General features: G+C 41.9%; 1 protein-coding gene across 2 annotated transcripts in view; it reads left to right on the top strand.

The window, feature by feature from the left end:
- Positions 1 to 19,175, top strand: part of Kcnb2 (potassium voltage-gated channel subfamily B member 2) — a 420,901-nt gene extending 401,726 nt beyond the window's left edge. The window contains exons 3-4 of one of the 2 annotated variants that reach the window (XR_012910571.1): positions 11,751 to 17,896; positions 18,061 to 19,175. Coding sequence is in view for 1 of the 2 variants with exons in the window: in XM_075971414.1 (XP_075827529.1) it covers positions 11,751 to 13,895 (2,145 nt within the window). In the remaining variant the exon portion in view is untranslated. Of the gene's footprint in view, positions 1 to 11,750 lie in introns of both variants that reach the window. The other variant, XM_075971414.1, reaches the window with a different exon arrangement.
- The last annotated feature ends 8,304 nt before the right edge of the window (positions 19,176 to 27,479 follow it).

Here is a 27,479-nt window from a genome sequence, read left to right on the forward strand (position 1 = left end):
ACCAAGCAAGGATGCTTTCAGGGAACAGCAAGTACAAACCGGTCCTGAAACTGGCCTCTGCCCTGTGTGACTTGAGCATGTGTACTTAGGATACCATTTTGTCTAAGAAAACAGTTCTGGTAAATAACACTGTCTGTATTTCATAATTTATTCACGTGTCTGGTGAACTGTTTAACTCTATCAGAAAATGCTCCCCTTTACAAAGCCTAAAGTTCTAAGTAGACTAGTTTTTCCTATGAAGAGACATTTTTTAAGATAGGTCATGGTTAATGCAGAGGATCACTCTGTCTTCTAGTCCTGTAAGAAAAAGACGCAGAAACTCCTGTCGGAGCTGCTCAGACTCCCCGGTAACCTTGGTGAGAAGCTGGAACACCCCCAGCTCCCCCACCCTGTAACAAGCAAGACTGAAAGTGAGGTACCTCTGGACAAACAGGCTTACAATATGCCCACTGGCCAGCTGTTGAAACCGTTCTTTGCGCTTCTTCTGTGTCCCCGACCTGTCTCGCGTATTTCAGCTATTGATCTGTTCCCCCTGCAAATCCTTTGAAATCCTTCGGTGGCCTTTACTCCTTACAGAGGCATCCTCAAGCTTTGGTAGGCATCAGCCTCACTGGACTGAGCGGTAAACGCCAACAAAAACACAGACTGCTGAGAGTCTCCCCGGTTTTATTCCATAATAATTACAAAGGGCCTGGGAACCCAGCTTTCCAGCAACAGCACATCACACGCCATGTTGCTGATCTCCTGGTGCTGAGCCAGGGAAACTGGTCTACAAACCGAAGCTCAGCACTCTTGCTTTCTTTCCATCATGTGCCCTTCGCAATTTGCATGGCCTCCCAGAAGTACCCAGCAAAAAGACAGTGCAGAACTTCCCGTTCCCCAGGGCTTTCTTGGTTATGTGTTGCACAAATGAGGGCGGAATCGTTCACATAGAATATCCTGACTGGTATCCTCTGGAGTTATGCAGTGCACAGTCTATACCCTTGAATGTAGCAGAGATGAATTCACCTCTGCACCGTGTTCCTTAGGGATTCCTTGAGCCACACAATATTACTTATAATTTTCTGAGCAAGACATAATTTGGGGACCCTTAGAGCCGTTGTCCTCTCCTCTCAGCCTGCCTTGAATTTGCTCTCCTTTTTGAATGGAAATCTCTACCAAGCTGTCCTCCAAGGCTTCCCCCTCAAAATTACTTGTGATTATAATTGTACTTACTTGGGTCAAAGAAAACATCACTCCAACACAGAAAAGAATATTACAAAGTCTAGATAGAAATGTAAATAGGCAGAAATGCCCAATCTCCCTGTTGGAAAATAAAACACATTCAAAATATTTTCTTTTTTCTTAAGTTTCCATGAGTTATCTTTTTAAAGAACTGGAAAGCTGGTACTAATGAGAACAGTGAAGAAGGCTTTTGTCCATTGTCTTTATTTTGTCCTAAATATTCAAGTGTCTGAGATGTTGTTTAATCACATGGCATTTTAACAAGTTATGCCTGCAAATATGTATTTCTTCAACAGAATATGCAGAATTTTTTAGTTTGTATGTTCACACATTTTTCAAAACTTTTGTGAGGCTTTACTTTTGGTCACATGAGACAATAATTGGCATAGGGTTGTATCAAAATATGTGTATAAGTGTTATGAGACAAAGAGTGATTTTCCTTAATGATGTGACCCCCTGGGAAGTCAGCCACATACCAGGGCAGGCACCACTTAGAAGATTGGTTGGGAAATCCAAACTTGACTGAATGGGTGGAAAACTCAAAGTTGGGTTTGAGGGGAGGCAGGATTACAGAGTGTGGTTGTGGGGGATGAATATGTTTAAAATACATTGTATGAACTTCTCTAAGAATTAATAAAATTCTGCTAAAGGTAAAATAAAATATGTATATATCCAAATCTGTTTTTAAAACATAACCTGCATTATTTATTACTATCATTAGCTTCCTATCTTTCGCAAAGCCTGAATCATGCAGATCTATACATGCAACCATCACTGTGTGAACCAATAACATTACATGCGAACTCATAAACATGCCATATAGAATGAGTATAGCACTTTTCTTTAAGCAAATGTACCCTTCCATAAGAGTGACATCCAAAGCCAATATCTATTCAAGAGCAGGCTTCTTAATGAAAAAGGATTTAAAAAAAGGAAAGGCAATCTCTTTGGTGTAATTGAAGAAGAGGATTAATAAAAAAGTATAGATCTTGAAACTAGGAAAGGATTGTGTTGTTGAACTTGGAACACTGCTCTGTTATCTAAAGTGGACCGTTTCAACCAGGAATTTCTATTTAAGGAAGAAAATGATTAACAGCAGTTCAAGATATTTAGGCTGACTTTGGATTATGCAGAAGCCAGCTAAAATGACAAAACCTTCGTCATATCCTCTCATAGTTAGAAAACATTTAACTTTCTTCCATTATTTATTTACGTTTGTTTGTGCTTTATACACAGTCTTGCTTGCCGCATCACCCTACTGCTTCAGGTTTTGGGTTCTAGAACTACAGGGGTTCATACCATTCTTGGTTAGAAAAGCCCTGAATTCTTCAAAGGTCCATTCTCATTCCCTCTAACTCTGTGGATCTCTCCCTTTCTTTTTTATGGGGGTAGAATGGGGGTGGGAGTGACTTCTTTATTCAAAATACGTTCACAAAGTGCCTGCTCTGTTCGACGCTCTATGAATTTCCACAGAAGATCAGTAATAATTGCCATTAGCCTGAAACCTTGTTGAGAAACAGAGTTGTCTCCTTGGGCTTGTCAAATGACTCTCTGGAGAGCTGTAAGGCTGTATGAGTGTAAGGGAAAATGAATAAAACTCGGGCAAACTTGGGCTGAAGAGAGAAAAGGTAAAAGACAACAGAGGGATGAATCCACTGAGGGCAGAAAAAGAACTCCCCAGAATATGAGTTTGCTGTTGCTTGTCACAGAGAGCCATCGTTACTAAACACCTACACCCCAGCTGCTGTTCATCTTCAAGTCCCTCAGTTCCTTCTTCTGGATACCCAAGAGCAAAATAATCTAGTTGGGGGCTGGAGACATGGCTCAGCTCTTGAAGAACGGAATTCCATGTCAAGTGGCTCATGACTGCCTGTCATGGCAGCTCTAGGGGTCAGGTTGGTTCCCTCTTCTGGCTTCTTCAGACACCTGCCCTCAAATGCACAAATTCAAACAGAGATCTGTGCACACAAATAATTAAAAAGCAAATCAGCTCAGACATCTTGGAGCAGAGATTACTGCCAAGTCAGCATGCCTAATCAAACACAGAACACTTTCTTAAATTTGAATTTCATACAAACATCAAATGGATTTTCAGTACAGCCCATATAAACATTTGATTTAAATACAACTAAAAATTCTGTATTTTTATCTCTTAAATTGGGATACTCTGCAAAATAAAGGCAGTTCTTCGAGTATAAATAAGATTGCAAAAGGAGATATAGCAAGTTCAAGTCAGTGCATAAAATGTTCATGAACCTCATTTATAGTGAACACAGGAAGCTAATACTCCATGTAAATATTCAAAGGGATGTCTCCTTATCTTCTGAGCTGACTAGGCAACTGGGAGAAGGGGCCATATTAGAGGGTTTGCCATTATTAGGAAAAGACTAGCTTTGGAAAGTCTTGTTCATTGGCACCAAACATCCGAGACACTGCTGTTTTTCTGCCTTTCCTAATTATGCCATGTACCTGAACGTGGCCTTTTGTAGGATATTGGGGGCAGGAGACATATAGACTTTCAGAACAAGGACAGGATAAAGAACTAGATCCTTCTTTTGGCTCAGTAGGAATTGACATATGATTTGGGAACTTCTCAAATAAGGATGATAACAAATAGAGTTAGTGCTTTACAATTTACAAGAATTGAACATGCACTTTGTTGATTTGTCCTCAGGACAAGATTGTCTAGGCAAACAAAGCAAGGGTTTCATTTTCTGCAGTCTCTACACGAGACAACTGACTCTCAGAAAAACTGCTTCTGATGACCAGGGTCAGAGAGGAAACACAGTGTGTCAGAACCAGGGTTCAATCTCAAGCTTTTGATCCTTTGTCATATATGATTACCAGTTCTGCCTACTTCCATCCCCTTATTATATTCCCTAAATCGTTGTTTCTTTGGGTTTCCCATTTTTCTTTCAGTTTGATTTTTATAATGGACAATTTCTAAGCAGCTGAGCTTGGTAAAAACCCGTTGGAAGGATGTGTTCCCCTGGACCTTTTCTTGCCTCCTTCCCCACACCCTATTATTCCTGCTGAAGGGGAGGGCCTAAATTTTCATGGAGACAGTGAGGTAGTCCAGTAACAGAGGTCTTGTCTAATACATGCAACTCTCTGGGCTCGGTCTCCAACAGGGCAGCAAAAACAAGCAAACTTAATTAGTTAAATATTCATGGAGACCAGCTGTCACAGAAGGGATTCATGACTCGGCTCAGAAAGAGCTCACAGAGGAGACATCTGTGTGTTGCCAGGCTTGGCCAGTCTCCATGTTCACTCTTGGGCTCCTTAAGACTTCCCAGAGAAGCAGTTCCCTAGGAAGGGACTGCCTAATCCCTGGAGTGGGCGTGAGACTCGAGCCATCTCCAGTTCACTATCGCTTCTATGTGTGCAGAGATTCTAAGAATAATATGGAATTCCATGTGTCAGTCTTCACCTAATGACTCGCTTCCTAAAATGTAATCCTTTCAGACACCGAAACATATCATGGATATTGAAACTATGCTTATTTCTGAAGACACCTGCAAAATAGCCAAACAGTGTCTTTGGTCATAAGATACCAAAATTCAAAAACGTTAGGTTTGTGTATGAAGATGCACAGCAGTACAACCAGGGTTGCTCCTCATAGCCCTCTTCTCCCCATACAGAAAGCATTGTGGGCACGGACAATCCTTCATCTAATCAGCCTACGAGCTGCAAGAGAATTGAATTCTGGAGTCACATAATCACCCGGGCCATCATAACCTTGCAAGCAATTGAATTTTATCGTGATGCTTGCTCTTTTCGTTGAGTCATGTGACATTAGAGCAGAAGGAGTCTTGCCTGTATGTGAAAATTGGCTGAGAGACCTTAAGTGTGGAGCCTCTTTTGTTCTGGGAAAACCAAGGGAACATTCGAAAAGGGGGGCAGTTATCCAGAGTGCAGCCTTCAGCTGTAGAAAGGTAGGCACCGTGTGGTTCAAAGAAAATGAGAGGCTGGAACTGAAGGCCACCACGTGACTCTTCCTGCAGTGGGAGTCCATGCACTTACTTTTAGTTCAGCTGTTCCCAGGAGTCATTTGGGGAGTAGACACGGGAGATGGATGTATAGAAATCATGATATTCTTACCAAATCCTTGCCTCTTCCTTCAACAGGTGGGTTGGCATTTGGCTGATAGGCTCAGCACACCCCTGTTCTGAAAGTAGAAGAAGATTATTCATGCTTCTAAGAATGCTCTTTGCAGCCCTCTTCCTTCCTGTCATTTTAAACTTATCCCTACCCTGAAAATTCTTAGGTCGTTCTTCTCCACAGTGTTTTCTGTGGCTCATCCAAAGCACAGCTCACGCCCCACTAGGAACATCACCAGAGTGATGTATAGCAGTTCAGAGCCTTTAACCTGGTTCACTCACCTCCTGACATTGAGAGAAAAGGCCAGGTGCGGGAAGAGAGAGGCAATACAAGTGGAGCTCTCTGGGCAAAGCCCAGAATTTCTGTCTATTTATGTGGCAGACTGGAGATGGGAGGATACACAGCAGATGAACACAAGTCAGAAACAGGCTACTGAACTATCTGCGTGTTTTAAGGCATGAGGCAACCTCTGTCAAACTGCAATACTGGCCACGCAGGTGGCATGGTCAGAAGGAAAATGAGACACAAATCATTGTTTAGGTCAAAGAACATGCTTGGAACTGTTAAAAATTATGGACAGGAAACTGGTGTGGTGGTCCACCTCTGTAATGGCAGCATCTGCAATGCTGAGGCAGGACTGGGAATTGGAGGCCTGGGCTCCAAGAGCAGGTCTAGAATCGTATTTAAAAGGCAGATGTTTGCTCACTTGGTATAGTACTTGGCCTAGCATACACAGGGCATCCAACTCCAGCAGCACATAAACAAGGCAGAGTAGAGAAAACCAACAATCCCAGTGCACTTATGAAGCTTAGAAGTAACGAAAGTTCAGGGTCATCCTCAGCTACATAGTCAGACTGAAGTCACCGTAGAATACCTCAGATCTGTTCTCGGAGACAAACAGACAGTGGTGTGGAAAGATCTCCAGCATCCCTTACATTCACCACACTCTGTGTTTTCCCAAGGGTTTCCTTCATGATCCGTTCAATCATCCTCCCAAGCAGGCGAGGCATCTCATTTGATCTGAGACCAGATGCCACCACGACACATTCATTATCTACAAATAACACTAACAAGTTGGTGTAACTGAGGCAAGACGGGCTGCCATGCATATGGTAACAAACAGAAATCCACGCAGCCAACTCTGAGTGCCTACTTATGGAAGTATAGGAACTCTGTATGTAACTCCATGTTATGCTATAGTGCCTGTGTCAAAGCAAGGACAGGAACTAACACATTGAAATTCCAACATGAAACAGCGGATAATCCACTTTAGTACTTTTGAGTTCCTTAATGTACATGTGGGGTTACTTAGACCTTCAACTCCTGTTTTTTTGTTTTGTTTTGTTTTTCCTACAATAATTCCCTTTCTTCAAGAATGTACTTGGGGCCATTCAAGTGCCTGCTAACTTTCCAAGTGTTAAATGGAGCCATCTTCATCAGGTGGCAAGCACCTAGACAATAGACTAGATTAATATTACACATCATTTTGGGGTTAAAAAATAAAATGGCTTACAATTCTAACTCTGTGAAGTCAAAGAAAACTGAAGACCTACTATGTTTGTCAAAAGATTGGAAGATGGCATCTAAGGGTGTGAGTGATTCATGGTACAGCACCCGCCAAGCACGGGTGAGATCCTGGGCTGGTCCAGCACATGCCAAGCACGGGTGAGATCCTGGACTGGTACAGCACACGGCTGTTAGGAATATTTCCTAACCGAGCTCTCTGACGACACAAAAATTCCCAATCAAGCCAAATCAAAACAAGCCAAATTAAGAAATATCCAGGTTTAATGGGAGATCTGCGCTCTCGGGTGGCCCCGAGGGGGAAACCAGGAAGCCGCAGGAAGCCAACCCCCGCAAGGAAGAAAGGGGGACACGTGTTCTTCTTTTGGGGGATCGCTTAAGTACCCTGGGGAGTGGTCCTGGCCCCACCCCCAGGGAGGGGTCAGGACTGGCCTGCTGGGATTTGAAGTCCAGACCAGGCCTGGGGGCTGAGATAGATGCCAGGGACTGGGGCCTAGGCTCACAGCCTAACATTCCAGACTCTTTGGCTATAAGGGTGACAGAGAATTGGAATGGTAATTATGACAAACACTTAGGCTCTCTTTGGAAAAAGGGCGTAGACTCAAATCTGGCTACTTCCTGCGGGCACTGGGTGGCGTGGGGGAAGGGGAGAGCCAGGTGTCCACGTTTACCGAGAGGTGTGGCTGGAAAGGCATCCCATGAACTGTCATCCTGGAGAAGGCAGGCATCTGTTCCTTGGGGGAGATCAGAAGGCAGGTGTCTGGGGAAAAATGTTAGATAAAGATGAGTGTGTCAGAACGAGGAGCAGATAGGCCCTTCATTGCGGCATCCTGGAAAACCGGAAGGTAGAAGTTCCTGTCTGCTGGACAGACCAAGTGTCCTGAGCAGGTGCCCGCTTGAGCCTGGAGAGATGGTACCAGCATGGATGTCATAAGAGTTTGGCAGCCGAGGGGGTGGTGAGGATTACCGTGTGAGGTCCTGTCCATGGAGGCTCGAGAGACCTAGAAGTTAACTGTTTAAGGAGTACTCTGTCCCCTGGGAAGAGCGGGGGAGGCTTAGGGGCATTAGGGTACCCTGTTGTGGAGACAGGGAGACAACTGTCAGAGAACAGAGAAAGGACCTTAAAAGGGAGACGTAGGGTAGGTACTCTGCCAGTGAAAGAGTTTGAACTGGGAGGTGATGATTAAGGAGAAAGAGCCTGCCATAAAGCAGTTTAAGAGGGCTCAGGCCTGTAGGGGAACATGGGGTGGCCCTGAGGCGAGGGCCAAGATAACCTTAGTTCAGTGGAAAGCTTGGTAGGTTGTTGTTTGATGAATCCCATTGTCCAGGAGATGTAAGCTTCTGACACGAGCTCCATGAGTCTGAGTCATCGCATCTGCTGTTTCCCTGGAAACTGGAAACACTTCTATCCATCCTGTAAAAGCATCCACAAGTGTTAAGAGACAACAAAGTTTTCTATGAGTATGCATATGAGTGAAAGTAACCTGCCAATCTTTGCCCGGTTGTGTCCACGAAGCTGATGTATGTGGAGAGCTCCTTGTGGGTTGGCCTGTGGAGACTCGTCCGGCTCCCAGCCTAACAATGGCTAGCACATGTGAGATCCTGGGCTGGCACAATACATGCCTAGCATGTATGAGATCCTGGGCTGGCACATGGGAAGAGATTCAGTGTGGAAAATCTAGCATATGGATACCTATACAAGAATGATAGAAGAAATCCCAATATTAAAATGTCCAGAGCTGGATGCCGTGGCACATACCTGTGGGAATCAGAGGCAGGAAATTCAGAAGTATGAAGCCAGCCTGGGCTATACAGTGAATTCAAGGCCAGCCTCTGCTACACACTAGGATCCTGTCTTTAGAAGAAAAAAATACTCCATAAGTCTCTTAAGGTAGATGGAAACAACTGGTCCTATTAGAATTCACTGGCTCACCTTTTTAATATATATATTTAACTAATGCATTTAATTATGTTGAAAATTCATACGGTATATTTTGATTATAGTTTCCCCTTCCCCATCTCTTCCTCCTCACCACCCCCATCTGTCCAACTCCACCCCTTCTTTCTCTCTCTTTAGAAAACAAATAAGCAAACAAACCAGAAAAAAAAAAACCAAAAAAAGATACTAGAAACACAGCTAAACATAAAAACGCAAAACTGGAAATAAAATACAAACAAAATTCCAGTGGGATGAAACTTGCCAAGCAAACCAATATGAGACCAGGAAAAAAAAATCTAGAAAACCACCAAGGAGTTCATGCTGTGCTGGCCACCTACCGCTGGGTATGGGGCGGCCCTTAAGTGCGGCTTATCAATTCTGTGCGACGAGTTATTCATTTGCAAATCATTGTCCATTTGGAGATAGCTTCTTGGTTAGGAATGGGAGCTCATGCCCACTTCCCCTTCTCAGTTCTGGGACCCCACATGGCTCGAACCTACGCAGGCCCCGTGCACGCTGCTACAGTCTCTGTGAGATCATGCGTGAGTCAGTCCTGCTGTGGTTGGAAGACACTGTTTCCTTGGCGTCACCCATCCCTCTGTATTTATTTTTATTTGTGCACATGTGTGTATCTGTGGAGTGAGGGTTCCCACAGAAACCACATGGGAGTGTCAGATCACCTAAAGTAGGAACTGGAACTGTAGTTATAGACAGGTGTGAACTCACCTGCCATGAGAGCTGGGAACTAAACTTGGCTCCTGGGCAAGAACAGGAGTGTCCTTAACCACTGAGCCATATCTCCAGCCCAACTGCTCCACCTTTTCAATAGGAAATTCTGAAGCACACTCAAGAAACAATACATAGCCTGATTCTAGGGGAAAGCAAAACCCTACTAACAGAGTAGCATTTTGGGAGTTGAAGACCCACATAGCTACTTAGTATCCATAAGACATTCTGAAATGCCTTATGCTCTTATGGTTTTCTTTATAACAAGTGAAGAGGAAAAATGGGAGCTAGAAGAACAGGAAGAGAAACAATAAAAGATATAAATGAAGCATCAGAGTAAGGAAGAGAACAGAGAATAACTCGAAGTAGGGGACTTGGCATACATAAGGAAAGAAGACGCGGGCTAGGGAGATGGCTCAGTGGGGAGGAGCGTTTGGCATGCCAGCATGAGGACCGAGTTCTCAGAAGTTCACAGAAGCCACGTGAAGCTGGGTGTGCAACCCAAGCATCTGCCATCCCAGCACTCCTACAGGGAAATGGGCAGCAGAGACCAGTGGCTCCTAGAATCTCTCAGCCACATGGTCTAGTGCACACAGCAGAAAAACAACAAAGAGACACATCTCAAGAAAGGCAGAAGGTGAGGATGGACACCTAAGGTTGTCCTCTGACAACTACACACACTTTAGCAAATGAACACCTCCACACACACACACACATACACACACACACACACACACACACGTATACATGTGTACAAAGAGAGAGGGGAGAAAGAACTCAGAAGACCTAACACAAACTAAGTTTTCACAATCTAATAAGCTATGGCCTCAAGACCTTTAATCATGGCGCTTTGAAATGTCAATTAGATGCTGGGCCTCTATGTAAAACAGTCCCTATCTGGTTATTTTTCTCACACCTAGGTAAAAAATTGTTACTAATAACAGCTGCCAAGTTTAGAGGACATCAGGGGATTACTTCTTCATGCTGGACTTTTATTCATGCAAAGTCATAAACGAAGGTCAGACCAAACCAAGTCTGCCCAAACTAGGCAAAGAGAATTTCCTGCTCCAAGAGCTGTGTGCTCCAAATGCACAGAGTCTTCTAAGCAAAGAGCGACACCCTACATTGCTCTCTAACTTCAATCTTCTCTATATATCACTATAAATCCAGAATCCTGAATTAGAACCAGGAAATTCCCCCTTTGCATTTTCTATATTTTGTATGATTCAGATTTCCCACATTCCCTTTCCTGACCTTTGTGTCTCTATACTGAAATCCTGGATCTCTTTCATCTTCTTAGCAATGTCTACATACTATGCAATTGTTACGGAAACCATGAAGTAGCTATGACTGCTGCAAGCATTCTACATATTGGTAAGCCAAGACCCAGGAAGGTTAAACAATCTGGCCAAGGTCCCAGAGTAATTGGCATAGCCAATGTCAGAGCTTGGACTGCGGACTCCAAAACTTAGTCACTGCATCCTCTTCTCACTTCTTCCTGATGCTGTCCTCTTTCTTGCCTTTCTGCTGCCCTTTAATCAGACTGGGTCATCTGTCTTTCCTGTAATAACATCTGACGCTTCTTCAGCGTCTTCATGAAACTATCTTCCTGAAGGAAGTTAGTTCATGATCTACTTCCCCCAAGTGATATTGGCCAAAAATCTACATTCCAGACAAAGGCTTTCCTGAATTGCTTCTCAAGTCAATGCTGACCACATGAGAAGTATTTGTTCTTACAAGGAGTACTGCCTGGCCTCTCCTCTTCCCATTTGGGGTCTGCATTAGTGTGCCTACCTGCAGGATAAAGCTTTGAGATTCTCTATCAAGCTTATGTAGCATGTAAGAGAATTCACTGAAGTGAATACAAACCGGGTGGTTAAAAAAGCAAAGTTCAGCTCACTAAGAGAAAAAAGGTTGTTACCTCCAAGAAGGTGTGCCAACTAGATGGAGTCTTCATCCAAATGTTGGTAGCCCACACAAATGTACCTCAGACAGCGGCAAGTAGGGAGAACTCAGGTTTTGTCATATTGCTAAAATCTAAATGTGCCTGAGGCTGTTGGGCAACATTAACTCAAAGAATTTGTATTCCTAGAGAACTCTGGGCTGTAAAGTGACCTTCATAAAGCCTTTCTGGAATAGTAAGATCATTCTCTATCATTTCGAGAACCACCATTGCATGTGTGGTTGCCAGGGAAACAAAGAGGATTTGCTAATGTGGCCTCCTTCTCCTTTCCAGATCCTGGCCATCGTGTCGATCCTGTTCATCGTGCTCTCCACCATCGCTCTGTCTCTCAACACACTCCCGGAGCTGCAGGAAAACGACGAGTTTGGACAGCCCAGTGACAACCGCAAGCTGGCACACGTCGAGGCTGTGTGCATTGCTTGGTTTACCATGGAGTACCTTTTACGATTCCTGTCCTCACCAAACAAATGGAAATTCTTCAAAGGCCCACTGAATGTCATTGACCTGCTGGCCATCTTACCGTATTATGTCACCATCTTTCTCACCGAGTCCAACAAAAGTGTGCTGCAGTTCCAGAACGTGAGACGTGTGGTCCAGATCTTCCGAATCATGCGCATCCTCCGGATCCTGAAACTCGCCAGACACTCGACTGGACTGCAGTCTCTGGGCTTCACCCTCAGACGGAGTTACAATGAGCTGGGCTTATTAATATTATTTCTAGCTATGGGGATAATGATATTTTCCAGCTTGGTGTTTTTTGCTGAGAAAGATGAAGATGCTACCAAATTCACCAGTATCCCTGCATCATTTTGGTGGGCCACCATCACCATGACCACTGTGGGCTATGGTGACATTTACCCTAAAACACTGTTAGGGAAAATTGTGGGTGGCCTCTGCTGTATTGCAGGAGTCCTCGTTATTGCCCTTCCTATACCTATCATTGTAAATAATTTCTCTGAGTTCTACAAGGAGCAAAAACGCCAGGAGAAGGCTATTAAAAGGAGAGAGGCTCTTGAAAGAGCCAAAAGGAATGGCAGCATTGTTTCCATGAACTTAAAGGATGCCTTTGCTCGAAGTATGGAACTGATAGACGTGGCGGTGGAGAAGGCTGGAGAGTCGGCCAATACCAAGGACTCCGTGGATGATAATCACCTGTCTCCCAGCCGGTGGAAGTGGGCCAGGAAGGCTCTGTCGGAAACAAGCTCCAATAAGTCCTATGAGAATAAGTACCAGGAGGTTAGCCAAAAAGACTCCCACGAACAGCTGAACAACACTTCTTCCTCCAGCCCACAGCATCTGAGTGCCCAGAAGCTGGAGATGCTATACAATGAAATCACCAAGACACAGCCTCATTCCCACCCAAACCCGGACTGCCAAGAACAGCCCGAGAGGCCATCTGCATACGAGGAGGAGATAGAAATGGAAGAGGTGGTCTGCCCACAGGAGCAGCTGGCTGTGGCACAGACCGAGGTCATCGTGGACATGAAGAGCACCTCCAGTATCGACAGCTTCACCAGCTGTGCCACCGACTTCACTGAGACCGAGAGGTCGCCCCTGCCACCCCCCTCCGCCTCTCACTTGCAGATGAAGTTCCCCACTGACCTCCCAGGGACAGAGGAGCACCAAAGAGTCAGGGGGCTTCCATTTCTAACACTAAGCAGAGATAAGGGGCACGCTGCCAGGGAGGCCACACTGGATTATGCCCCGATTGACATAACTATGAATCTCGATGCTGGGACATCACATGGTCCTTTGCAATCTGACAGTGCCACCGACAGCCCCAAGAGCTCGCTGAAAGGGAGCAACCCCCTCAAGTCCAGATCCCTCAAAGTGAACTTTCAGGAAAACAGAGGCAGTGCACCCCAGACCCCACCCAGCACAGCCAGGCCACTGCCAGTAACCACAGCTGACTTTCCACTCACAACCCCTCAGCACATCAGTACTATCCTTCTAGAAGAATCCCTGCCCCAGGGAGAGAGACCCTTGCTGGGTGCTGATGCTTCCGCACACTGTCAGGGACCTTCCAAAGGGCTATCCCCTCGGTTTCCCAAGCAAAAACTGTTTACTTTCTCTCCTAGAGAAAGGAGAAGCTTCACTGAGATAGACACTGGAGAAGACGAAGACTTCTTGGACCTCCAAAGGTCAAGACCAGACAAGCAAACAGATTCCAGTCCCAACTGCTTAGCAAATGAGCCTGGTGATGCCAGAGACCCATTAAGAGAAGAGGGCTGTGTGGGCTCCTCCTCCCCTCTGAACACAGACCACAACTGTAGGCAAGACAATTACCAGGCTGTGGGTGAAGTCAAAAAGGACAGTAGTCAAGAAGGGTACAAGATGGAGAACCACTTGTTTGCCCCAGAAATTCATTCCAACCCAGGAGACACGGGTTACTGTCCCACTCGTGAGACCAGCATGTGACTAGTTATAAAAGCAATAAAAAAAAAACTTGTTTCTAATGCGATTAGTAATGCCATGAACTAGAATATGGGAAACCCCTTGCCTAAAAAAAAAGTGCATAAAGTGTTATTTTTGCATGGCATGAACAGCTTAGTTTAAGTACTGTTTAAATAAAGAGTCAAGACTGCATTTTGTAACAAACAGGACCGAGTCCAGTACAGCGAGCCAATAAAGAGCCCTCTTAGGAACCAGCGCTCTGCGATGTCCGACATTTTTGATCCTTTCATTTCGAGCTGTAGGCAGATTTTCCGGCTCTAACTTTTACATAACCATGAATTTTAGGATTTGCACATGAAAGGATGAAATGCCATTGCATGTGTCCATGCTTATGGGGCGTAAGGTGCTTTGAGCTTGCAAAATGCATAACTATGTAAATAGGCCTGGATGCAAAAGTGTCAAGAGCGTAGGGACGCGAGTTCCTGAGAGGCAGGTACTTCCTTCCCAGCCACCTCCTGGAGGAGCTGTCCAGACTTCCTGTTGCAAATCTGCAACCTCTTCTTAACACACTTTGTGCATCTTGCTTTGGATTATAAAGCTCTTATGTTTGTTTAAAGGAATACAGTATTTTTATTTATTTGGGAGATAATTCAGAGGATATGTTTATATGTATTTTAATTTATTTGGAATAAAATTCAGAGGGCATTTTTTTCCGTTTTGCTTTTGCTTAGTTGTTGCATCTGTGCTGTTAAGTATAAACCATGAAAAGTAGTAAGATTTAATGACCAGATATTAAGTATTTGGAATTTAAGCTTGAACAATTTAGCTATAAACTAAATACCACGTCACAGACTATTACAGAAATTCAGTTTTTATAAACTTCAAAATGTATAGAAGATTCTATCATAAAATTTTTTAAAAATTCAAATTGATATTATACATTTGGAATTTAATCATCTTTAAAACAAATTTCTTTTAAAAAATTCTTTTGGCACTGCAAACATGGCTGTGTTTTCCTCTAGTGTCCAACATACAAGTTAAGATTTGTGAAAATGGAAATTCCATAAAATGACTCTTGACAAACTAAAGGTAGAGCTCCCTTAATCGACAGAGCTGGCCCCAAAACGAGTCATCATGTAGGAGCCCAGGTCTGGAAATGGACCACTAAATACTCATCAGTATAGGATACAGGTCTAGGCTGACACTACCAGTCACAGAAGGATGTTGTTCTTGCAGGCTTGCTAGAGCACTCTCAGTAATTGCTACAATTAGACAGGCTCTCTCAGGTTTCCTGCCCCAGAACTCCCTAGAAAAGGTCAGGACTTTCTTTGCTAAAAGTCATTTCTGGCGTTTTCCTATGGAGCACATTGGATGCAAAGGCACTGGACACTCACCTTGCTTTGTGGAAATCAAAAGATTCTAGTTCCTGAGGAGCAACTGCCAGCCATGCAGTGTCCAGAATAACTACAATCTCTGCTGATATCACCTGTACCCAAATAAAAACAAAAACCAAATTATTTCTAGGTCCCCTTAAGATTTCAAATCAATGATTTCTTATTTCCTGGCAAAGTGCAGATCTTGCCTCAGCAAAATGCATTCTGTGCATGTGTGCTCATGTGTGCTTATGCGTGCATACGGGTCAGGGAATTGGGGAGGCTAGCAGGACAAACTAAAGACAAAGCTTATTGTTTAAGAAAAAACTCTAAATTATGTTCTTTTTAAAACGAAAACCATTCAGGAAAAAAATAGCCCAAATATTTAAAATCTATTATAAGTCTTTAATATTTCTAAATTAATAGCTTCTGGTCATTAAATCTCAGATAAGAAAACGAGTTTTGGTTTTTGTTAACATCCAGGCAGTCCTGATGTCAAAACTAATTTAAAACATTTCTTTGATCCGACTGTGTTTAGAATTTCTTAATGGTTTTCATGTTTGTTTCAAAACATAACCTTTAAGAGTGTATAATCATTATTCAATGATATTTTTATTATGCACACTTCTTTTCGTGTCTAAGGACTACATGTGGATCAGTTTTTTGTAAATCTAGAGTATTTGAATTTTCTATATATAGTTTTTCAAAGTCAAGCAGTTATATCTATTGTTAGGTGAACAGCAAACAAGCTACAAAGATCGTCTTCTTCACACAGCCTCATGAAGCAGTTCTTTTCTAATGGCTCCTATCGATGAATCTGTTTGTTTTTTTTCTTCATCTGGCTTCATAAGTGAACTCATTGCCCTGCCATATGACCAGTGTCCGACTCTCCATGTGTCTGTCAGGGTTTCTACTGAGAACCCTGTTCCATCTGCTTAAGATCAGGACCCTTACCCGGTCTAAATGTCTCTGCTGTTTTCCTACAGAGTCTTTCCCTGTCATCCTAAAGGGTTCATAGGAAGATCTCTGTCTGTTTTGGTTTTAAGTCTTAATGAATTTTTTTTTAAAAAAATCATCCCTTGGAAGTCTCATCCCTTGAGTTCTCCTTATTCCTCTGAACCAGAAGTCTTCAGCTAGGAGAAACAAAAGAAAAGTTCCCTCCGGGAGATCTTTGACTTTGCTATTTCACACAAAGGAATCTCCCAGAATAAACCTGTGAAGCCCTTCTACACTTCAGCAAAGGGCGCCTAACTCAGAGGAGACCGTGTCTGTCTGGAAAGACCGGGATCTACCTATCAAGTGCAGAGTTCTTCTGAGGTCTTTTATGTTCTACATTAAAGTTCATGTCCATGCTGCAACTTATTCCATGATATATCTGTTTCAGTATTTTTTAAATGCTGTTTTATATTATTAATCAACAGTAAAACTAACAGTCTTATGACTTCAAATACCTCTTTTGTATCCCTTGGAAAATGCCACCCAAGTGTAAGAAAGCCTGCCTGAATGGAAACCTCCCCGAAGGTTGTGCTTCCAAGAGTTTTACCACTAGCTAGCTCAGTGACGAGGAACAAATGTGCCAATGAAAGAGACTATTTGAATGGTCTCAAAATAGCGTGATCCCTCAAATAGCGAAGCTCTTTCTGCTGGCTTTCTTAACCAGCATAAATTGCCACAAGATGTTTTTATCTCAAAGATAAGAGCATAGAAATAAACCTGCATTGAGTGTTGGGATGGAGATCAGTGGTAAAGTGCCTGCCTGGCATGCACGATACCCTCTTTATTCCCCACCACTGCAGAAGACAAAAGAAAAGAAAGGAAGAAATGCGTTATATACGTAGGTCCATACATATACCGAGTGGGTCCCTGAAACTGACTTAATTATTCTCTAAACATTTCACTACAAAGTCCCTCAGTCCGACACAATCAGCTGCTCTGAAACAAGATGTGATCAAGCACTCTCATGATAAGATTAGATCTGATGGTGACTATGTGCCCAGTGTCTGTTCCTGTTTTCTCTTGTTAATATTCTTACTCTCAAGCTGGCCATGAAAACGTAACAATTTATTTTCTCTTGAAATTAGAAAGATGGGGGGGGATATGGCTTAGGAATTGTAGACTATTTCACAGTTCCTTCTCAACAGCCTTCAGAATTACCAGTAAGGGACAAGAGAAGCCTGTTCTTTGTCCAGTTCCGCACAGATCACTGGTAAGTGGTGGACCCTGATCTCAAGAACATCAGCTGACTTTCAGTCTGGCACCCCAGTATCCCACTAGAAAGATACCAACCAGTTGCTTCTATCAATGCTTAAGATTATCTAAATAAACAGGAACCATATTGATGACATGAAGGGATTTTCAAGAGCAGGAAAGTCAGTGAGCTAATAAGGCCCTGAGAATCATTAGGAACCACGCTGGGGATTATATTTGCCAGTTGGAAATTCTGGCCATGTTACACACGTCCCTTAGCTAAGGAGAAAGCCCCATTGTTTGCAATGAGATATGACTTACACATGAGGCAGAAGGTCGCAAAAAGCCACTTGATCTTCCTAACCAAAATCAGACAGCACTGAAATTACCTCCAATGGAAAGCAAAGCACAGCATTTATTGGACTTAGTCACTGTTTTGCTGTTTACTCCTTCAGATGATTCTAGGTGAACTCTTCCTCTTCCATGCCGTTCACCTTAGTCTGAGGAGAGCACAACTCTCAGCCTTGTGTCCCTCAGATGATTCTAGGTGAACTCTTCCTCTTCCATGCCGTTCACATTATTCTGAGGAGAGCACAACTCTCAGCCTCGTGTCCCTCAGATGATTCTAGGTGAACTCTTCCTCTTCCATGCCGTTCACATTAGTCTGAGGAGAGCACAACTCTCAGCCTCGTGGAACTTCCTGCAGCTTTTGGCTACATCACCCATACAAAGGTGAAGATATACTTGGGGTTACTGCCAAAAGGTCAACTATCAGGCTGAAAAACATCACCCAGTGCTCTCATCGGAGAACTATAGAACATAAATAAATTACATTACTTTCCCAAAGAACCATTTTCCTAAGAAATAGATGAATTGTATAAAGCCAAATTTATAATTACGTTTGATTCATGTTTAGTTTTTGTAGTGGAAATGACAAATTGTTGATCTGATGAGGGAGGTCACAAACCATCTTTGTTTTCTGGTAAGTTAAAAAATAATGCTTTATGGTTGGGAATGTACCTCTGTGATAGAGCACTCACCTGCATGGGGCCCTGGGTTCCAACCCCAGTACCAAAAAGAAAAAGAAATGACTTTTTAATTAGATATATTTCTCATCAAAATAGCTAATAATAGTCTGTCAAAAGTAACTAGAGCAAAATTTAATACTAGTGGGAAAAAGGATTTAAAATTTTTACATTTATGGATAAATTTTAAAATGGAGCATTTTAGTGATTTTCTTCCTGCAGTCTCTTGGCAATGCTACAGGAATATAATATTATTCTCTACTTAATCCTCTAAATTCCTAAAATTTAAAAGTCAACGTTCAAACGCCCCTTGGCTTGACTCAAAGAATTTAATCACTAGGTCCATGAAGATTTGAAAGTATATTAGCTATTTTGCAATTGCAATGTCCTCCTCAAAGTAACATAAAAAAAATTTTAAAAAAGGAAATAAAAGAAAACACATAAGAGAAAAGAGAAAGGGGGTTGGTGGCACATGCCTTTCTTCTAGCACTTGGGAGGTTGAGACGGACAGGTTCAGAGTTTAAGCACAGCTGTGATGACATAGTGAACTTCAGATTAGCCTGGAAAATCTAGTAAGACCCTGCACCAAAGGGCGGGGTGGATGAGGAGAAAGAACAGGAAGAGGAGGACAATGAGCAGCAGCAGTAGCAGCAGCCAGACATAGTGGTGCGCACAGGAGTCCCTACATAGGAGATAGTATCCCGCTAAGCTTGAGTTCTGGAATTTGAGCATTACCTTCCTTAGTAAGTCTAAAAGCATAATATATATTTATATATATATAATATACGTTATATTATATATATATATATATATATTAGAAAGAGAGGTATAATAAAAATGTATTAGTGTATTCTTAATTTGTTGTATACACCTGCATAAATGTACTTATACAAATACATATTATGAAATTTGGATGCTCATGAAGAATAGAATCCTTTACTTCCTTTCCTCAAGAAGATATTTCTTATTATCAACAATTCCAGCTTACTGTTGGAACATAACAGAACTTTCCCGAGCATCTCTAATTGCCCGAAGCTGACTAATACATACAGTCCAGGCGGCTCCAGTCCACAGCCTAGCCGATGCTTCGTGCTTAAGGGCTTGTGTTCCAGTGTGAAATCCAGTTTCCCAGAGTGGGCTAAAAGAGCAGGACAAGATAGCTGAGTCTGCTGTCTGAGATCGCCAGAGTCCTTTCCTGTCCTTTTAGACCCAAGGTGTTCATTTTCATTCTTTAATCTAGTACCCGAATTCTGTCCCATACTTTCTAAACATTCTGGCTTAAAATTGCAATAGCGGCTTGATATTAGTGACAGTGTATGAAGATATTTCCACTTTGAAAGAGAAAAAGAAAGATGAATGAAAGAAAATATACAAGCCAAAATTGTGTTTATTAATAAAAATTACTTTAAAAATAGGAACTCTCTCTATGTGGCCCAGTTTGTCTTCAGTCACAGCCCTCCTGTTTCCGCTGGCTAAGAAGTACTCACTTTTAACAACCCTTTCTTATTTCCAACCCTAGCCTCTGTTTAAGCCAATACAACCAACTGCTTGGTAAAAGCCTACTGCTGGTCTGAGTCCATTCACAGTGGGACCTGCTGACAAAGATGTGACTGGATAGGTTTTCTTATAGTTATTTTTCATGTTATTGAATCTGAGACAGATTTGAGGTGGCATATTGAGTCAAAACAACAGCCTTTGAGAATGCAGACCAAAGCGCTGACAGCCTGAGGTGAAGGCTCAAAGGTGGATCATAATGTCCACCCATATGTGTTTATTCTCTGCCTTAAAGGCCTTCTCATGCTCAATGCGAGAACAGTGAATTCCCTGAGAATCTGTACAAAGATGTAACGGTCAAGGTCAGCCCCTCCTCTATATTCCCACCACAGTTCTTCCCAATTCCATATGTTCTGCAAACATATGTGGGATCCTATTTCCACAGAAAAGGTGGTTGATAACCAGGAGTGAGGACAAGTTCTCAGCCATTTATTATGTCCATGTTTCCTGCATGCCGTCAGAAACAACTGGTTCCGGACATTTCTGTGATCACGTCTCCTTTTTCTTTCCGTTGTCCCTTTGTGTTTGCTCCCCTCTGCACTACACTTTCAGGGCACCTTAGCTGCTGCCTATAAAACACACACACACACACACACACACACACACACACACACACACACATTTTCCCAAATCTTCATCAGTGTCCTCCATCTGTAGATACTGTAGATACACGGTGTGTTTCACTTTGACTTTCTTGCCACTGTGGGAAGCTAGGCAAGAACTCAAAACGGCAAGGGGGCGGTACTGGGGGTGGTCACAATCATGATATAAAACAATGCTGTCTTGTTGGCTTGCTCAGCAGCTCCGACTCTGATAACTTCAGCTTGGAGACTCTGGCCAGAGCATGACACAGCTCCTGCCTTGGCCCTGATAGAGAAAGGAGTACTTCTACACTTCCCATAAACATCAGTTTGTGATGGCCAGAAAGTCTGCTGTAGCCAAATTGCTCACGCATCCTGAAGGCAAAATGCAGCCAACATCTTTATTTGCAGCATATGGGCTAGACTTTTATTTATTTATTTTGCTGGCAAGTTTTATACAAATCACTATATTTGACTAAAATTCTGAGTATTTTTTAAGAAAAACAGACATAAAAATTACTAATATTAGCCCAAATTACTTGCTCAACAGGAATCCTGTCACCAGAAATAATTGATAAAAATGTATACACTACTAAAATTTCAGTGAAAAATTATCAAAATTCTTTGTATTCAGCTTAAAATCAAAGAAAGAAAAAAGAAAAATCTGCAACTCACAAAACATTAGGTTTATCACACAATAATCAAGTTCCAAACTTATGCAATTTTAAAGAGGTATATATTAAACCATAAAAATTTTAAAAGTGATGTGTAGAGAGGGGAGGGTCTATTAAGCAAATATGAGGTGCCATTAGCAGGCGGAAGCATTTTAACAGCCTTTAATTTAGCTACAGAATAGCTGTGTATGTTCTTAGCACCTTGCTTTCAATGAAATATTTTATTTTCTACTTTTGCTTATAGGTTGTTTGCTTGCTGGTTTTGTTTGGTTTGAAGAAGGGAATAGTTGTTGAAATAAAGGGGGGGTTAAAGGGGGAAATTATTAGGCAATTTATTATTACAGCTATACCTGGAGTATGTTGGAAACTATGTGGCCTTCACTGTCCTGGTTTCCCCCACTCTGTTTTCCAGCCTTCCCTAGTTTGAAAAGGCAGTGACCACACTTCACATTTTTCTTTCTCTCCAGTTTTTCATTCCTCTCCTGTCTGTAGTACATGCCAGGAGTCCTTCCCTAGGACCCACCTGCTTAGAGCAAAGGTACCAAGTCACAAGCAGGAGCAAGTGAACCATTAACAATAACAACTTGAAGCCTAAAGCCAGAAGGAGGGTATCAGAAAAGTTAGAGGCCAAAGGTACTTTGTCCCAGGACAGAAGAATACCATAATTTGTCATTGACCTTTCCCTGTGAGTGTCCAAAAATACAGTTCAGCTGGTGGTACTGCGGGTCAAACACAGGCCATCTCTCCTGCCTGAGCGGCACTCATAGACAAAACCCAATGTATTTACATTTCTACCAAGCTGGAAAACTTGAAAGGAAGTAGCTGGGTTTTTGAGAAAGATGGGACCAAATTCATCAATGTATCCCAAGGCAACCACCTCAAATGCAAGCCTTTCTACTAACTGTGTGTGAAGCTCATGGGTGTTTCTGTTTCCAGGGCAATATCCCAAAAGGAAGATACCCATATCATCTTTTTAGTTTTCTGTTGTAGCAATAGATATTTCAGTCAGGGAAAACTGACATTCTGGTAAGTTTTCATATAGTTAGGGGGCAAAATTCTAATAGCCATTCAAACCCAACTTAACAAAAGATACTACGGTGGAAAGAAAGCCATACTGAAAAGGTCAGACTTTGTCATATATCTAATAATAAACAATTCATATTTGGACTGGGGTTTTCAATTTTTTCTTTATGTAAAAAGCATCTTTAGGTTACCATGTGAAATAAATATTACTTATTTTATGATAAATATGTAGATTTTTTAAAAGACTATTATAACTTAAATGAGACAGAATATAGGAAAATGCCAAGCATACTGCTAGACAAATAGAAGGTACTTGTCTTAAAATAAGAATTCCAAAGGAAGTGGTTCAAGTCACATTTGTGTCCTCAATACTGAGCTCTCAAATTCTTCTGTAGCTTCCCGAACAGCCAAAAATTCTAAGGTGTACTTAAGTAAAACCCACTGTTATATAAAATATAGGTCATTTTATTTGCTAAGCTATGTACATATAGGTACCCTCTGTGGCTTTCAAAGATATTATTTTAACAAATAACATACTATAAAAATTAGCAGTACATTTTCAACCTAATTGCCTTAAATTTTTAGTGTTCAGCTTGTGAGTCTCAGTTTCTCCTTGAGGGAAACAGCTTCTTACCATGATTTCAATACACTGTCTGTTTGGGGAGGGTTTGTATCTTTTTCTGTTGCCACATACTTGTACTTGTATCGTCATCATGGGAACATTCAACATAGTAGTCCATCTCCCTGCTTCGAATATTTGCAAACCTGTGGATCCATTTCATGAAGTGATTCATAGCAAATTTGGCTCCACAGTTGGTGTAACTGGCCCCTTGTCAACTATATTATGAATACAAAGGTTTTGTCATTAAACAAATTTTTTTCCTCATTAAATATTTTGTCTTGAAAATCTAGAGTATATATTGTCATCAGTAGGTCTCACCGGAGACTTTTGTTTTGCTTTATTTTATGCTATTCTTACTGATCAAGAAAGGTGATTCGTGGGGGGCTAATTTTTCATGTCAGTGTATTTAAAATTTGGGGTAATAAAATTGAGATAACCCCCATATCTTGTGATGATGAGTGATGACCAGGGGAGTCCATACAGGATAACACCCTGCACATTCAGCCTTGACACAACTGTAGCAACTCCAGCCAAAGCCGGCTGACCGCTGTGGAAACAGCGTAGTGACTCTGACATTAAAAGCAAGCTAAACTGGGGGTTCTTCTACTGACTCCACAAAAGAATTTCCAAGATACATTCAAACGTTCTTCTTAGGTGATCTAGTTAGTCATCACTGGAAAAATATAAAAACTATACTTCAATTTTAATGAAGTTTCATTTGTTTAATTAGCTTGGAATGATTATTTTGAAGATGTTTAGTTGGGTGTAGTTTGGGGGAGCTGGCTGCTCTTTGTGGGGGTTGCATAGGAATTTCATGAAAACCTTAATAAAACACATTACTTGGTTTGGACTTTCAATTCATTATAATGCTTAAAAACTAATTCATGTTCAAAGTCATAATTGCATGACAATTTAGCTCTTATTACTATTTAGTTATAGCCTAATGGAGACTGTATCCCTCTGTTTTCTCAAAACAATAAAGTTCTTAGCTTACTAAATAATATTCTGACAGGAAATCATGCTGCCCAACTAGCTTTAAGTGTGCCGAGACCTGTCTCTGTGTAGTTTGTACCAAACTTCCATGTTGCCTGTCATGTGACTGCTGCATCCCGAAGCTGCCATTGTCATCGTTTCTCCGCTGTGGTGTCATGTGCACAGGCCATGATGGAAACATGGCTGGGAACTCCTTCCTCGGCATCGAGTCCACAAGGTCTGAGGCAATGCAATAACACTGTAGTCCAAGAGGCTCACTCTGTAAATCCTCTTCACCCCTGCGTTCTTTCCTACAAATGCCGAAGCAGTGTTTTTAGGTGTTTTTAGACTTGTAATAAAAATCTGTGTCATATTTACATAGTCAAACTATGTCGAGTAATTCAGTTTTAAAATGCTGCCTACTAACAAACTAAAAATATATATATATATCAACTAATTTTCCCACATACGTGCTCCAGTTCTCTTCTGCTCTCAGTATAGGCCTGTCTCAAATGGTATCTCTCGTCGCTATTATATGTAAGATATGAGGAGGGTACTATGACGGGATTTTTACCTGCCTAACAGCTGATAAAACTAAAGACTGGACTATCATCCTCAGAAGTGATCCATCTAATGCACTCCAGTATTCCAAAATACCGAATGTGGGTACCCTTGGTGCTGGAGTGCTTGCCTAGTGTGTGCAAGGTGTGGGCTAAACCAGTATCAGAAAACTAACAAACAAAAGTTGATATCTGAAAAATTAATGATTATGGACATTATGTATTGGGGGAAGTGGGTAGGGGGGAAAGGGAAAAGGGGGGAATGGAAGAAAATGGAGAAGAGAGAAAAAGCAGCAATGCAAACAAAGGAGGAGCTAATGCTTATAGTGTATGTTTATGAAAAATGATCAGCTTTGGGAGGTGTGGACACTCAGGTACTCGTGTGTTTAGGATCAGAAAAGGATCCTAAATTATCTACTGGGTTTTCCCCCTTTGGTTTACTAACGTCGTATTTTTCCATTTTAATTGTCTAACTTGGAAAAGTCATTAATTCAAAATTTAATGCTAGAATTATAAACTTATTGTTAAACTCAGGACAACTCTGTAAAGACTCATATTAATTTTATGAAAAATTATGATGAAGGTCTTTAGTACTGTCAGTAATTAATACCTACAAAAAGCCTTGTTGGGTGTACTCCTGGATGATTTCTCTATAAAACATATTAATCTACAACCTCTTCTTTTTCTCTCCAGTTACAGAGATTTTAATTGTTGTAATGGCATCCCTAAACATCCCCCAGGTTACAAATACTTAAAAAATATTTTTTAAATCTAAGGAGTAAAGTATCAGAAATTAAATACTAAAGGAGTAGTTCTTTAAATAATTCTATACATGTAAATCAAGTAAAACAGCTTCCTGTCTTGGAGCCATACATGGCATTAGGTTTGCAGCTACAGTGCATGGTACATCATTCTTTTTACTACCTTCAGTGTCTTATAGGGTTTTCCCACTAGTCTATAAAAGCTCTGAATGCTGCAAGGAAAAAGAAGCACAATCCATATTTTGTTTTAGGAGTTTCCAAATGAGTGACCCTGCCCCGTCTACTCATGTAACAGTTGCATTCCATCCTAGCCTCTGTTGACTTTCAATACAGATTCTCATTAGGGGCTGAAGCATATGCGTAAGTGGCTAAGTCTTGTCTAGTCTCATTCATCTGCCTCTCCATGCTTTATTTCATTATATCTGCAAACGAGATGTTGTGGTTTCAGTTCTGTAAAGAGGATGTGGTTTAGCATATCCGTGTTTGTTTGGCTGTCCATCCTGCACCATTAATACAATGCCTTTTTCTCCCATTTAATGGTGTTTGAATCTGTGTCCCTGTATCTGCTGCATTTTAACCCCATAAAAAAGAAAACATGATTTTGGATTTATAGTTTTGCTCATCAACTCACTAATTCTGCACCAATCAGCATACTTCTCTGCATGTAGTTGTCTGTACAATTGTTCTACATCAAATACCTGTTTATGTTATGTCAAACTGTCTATAAAGTTGCCAGCCTTGTTCTCCATTTCAGTCTGGTAAAATAAGTGAGATAGAAAATAAATGTGTCAATGAATCATCTGTGTCATCTCCGTTCTCTGCATGAAACCATGTTAGCATCGAGCATGGCACGAATGCTGTTCCCCAGCAGCCCATGATAGCCTGACGCCCCATAGCCGGTGGTGGAGGCAGGTGGTTGTTAGAGAATATGGGGAGGTCTCAAGGCCTAGGTCCTGGGGGTTGGATCCTTTGCCACTCAAAGGCAATCGCTTTACAAAGATGACAGGCAAATGCCGCTTGCTTTACTCTCTTTAAAGAACCCAGTGCAGGTCCTGGAGAAATGGCTCCACAGTTGAGAATGCTTCCTGCTCTAGCACTGGACCCAAGTTTAGTTTCCAGTACCTATGCTGTGCAGCTCACAGCCACCTGCAACCCCAACTCCAGAGGATTAGACCTCCCTTCTGACCCTGCAGTCACCAACACACACACACACACACACACACACTTTAAAATAATTTCTTTTAAATCTAATGCAGACAGCCCTGCTAAAACTCTGGGGTAAAATCATCAAAAGTCACTGATATAGTCTCCCACTGTTATTCTAGAGTCAACTCAGGACAGTCCCTATGGGTAAATCAAGGCTTCACTCGGGACCCAGCACCAGCTCCGTGGGTATGTGACCTGTCATACTCCATGTAAAAGCAACCCTTCAGAGAATAGCCCACACACACATATGCACTAAGATGATGCCTACCGGTGACATCTTGAAATTCTTAGTTTTGGATGGGATGCCTTATCGTTTCGTCAGTTGTGGAAAATGTAGGACTTCCCACCTATTCAGTTCCTCCAAAATGAGAGGTTAAGGAAATGAGAGACTTACATAGCGCTTCTCATACATTCATTTGCTCATTGACTCTTCATACTGTATTATCATCCCCATTTTATAGAGAAGGAAATCAAAGCAGAAAGAACCTAAGTGCCTTGTTTAAGGTCACATAGCTAGGAAGGCCAGGGTTTGAATTCAAGCATCATGTGCACTGAGGTACCTGACTTGGGCTCTGCTGGATCTTGCTTTGTGCTGCTGCCTTTCCATCAAAGAAAAGCACTTTCTTTTGTTTATTAAGATAGTGTTTGGGAAGTGCCTCGGGTTCTTTCATCTTAAAAACTATTACCTAAAAGTTTCAAGGATGATCGCTTCTGAGAACTGCAAATCTCCCCAGAAAAACAGCCCTGTTCTTGCTGTCAGATACTCATGCATGTTACATCAATAAGATAGCTATAAACTCCAAGTAAAATATCGCCAGTGGACGTGTGCTCCCAGCAGAGAGCCTGGTCTCTCCAGACTCCTTCTGCATTAGGAAGAGAGAGAAGAGCAGTACTGAGGGAGATATCATTGGGCTTGATGCTCCCCTCCATCATCCCTCTGCCTTCCTAGCTCAGAAACTTCCACACATTCTTCCTCAAATGACAGCATACATGAGTAAATGCCACCATAGTTGTATCTTGATTTAAAAGAAGAAAAAGCTCATCGATTCGCATGGGTAGACATGAGAGTT

This window comes from Microtus pennsylvanicus, chromosome 5 (assembly GCF_037038515.1).
Source record: "Microtus pennsylvanicus isolate mMicPen1 chromosome 5, mMicPen1.hap1, whole genome shotgun sequence".
Lineage (NCBI taxonomy): Eukaryota > Metazoa > Chordata > Mammalia > Rodentia > Cricetidae > Microtus > Microtus pennsylvanicus.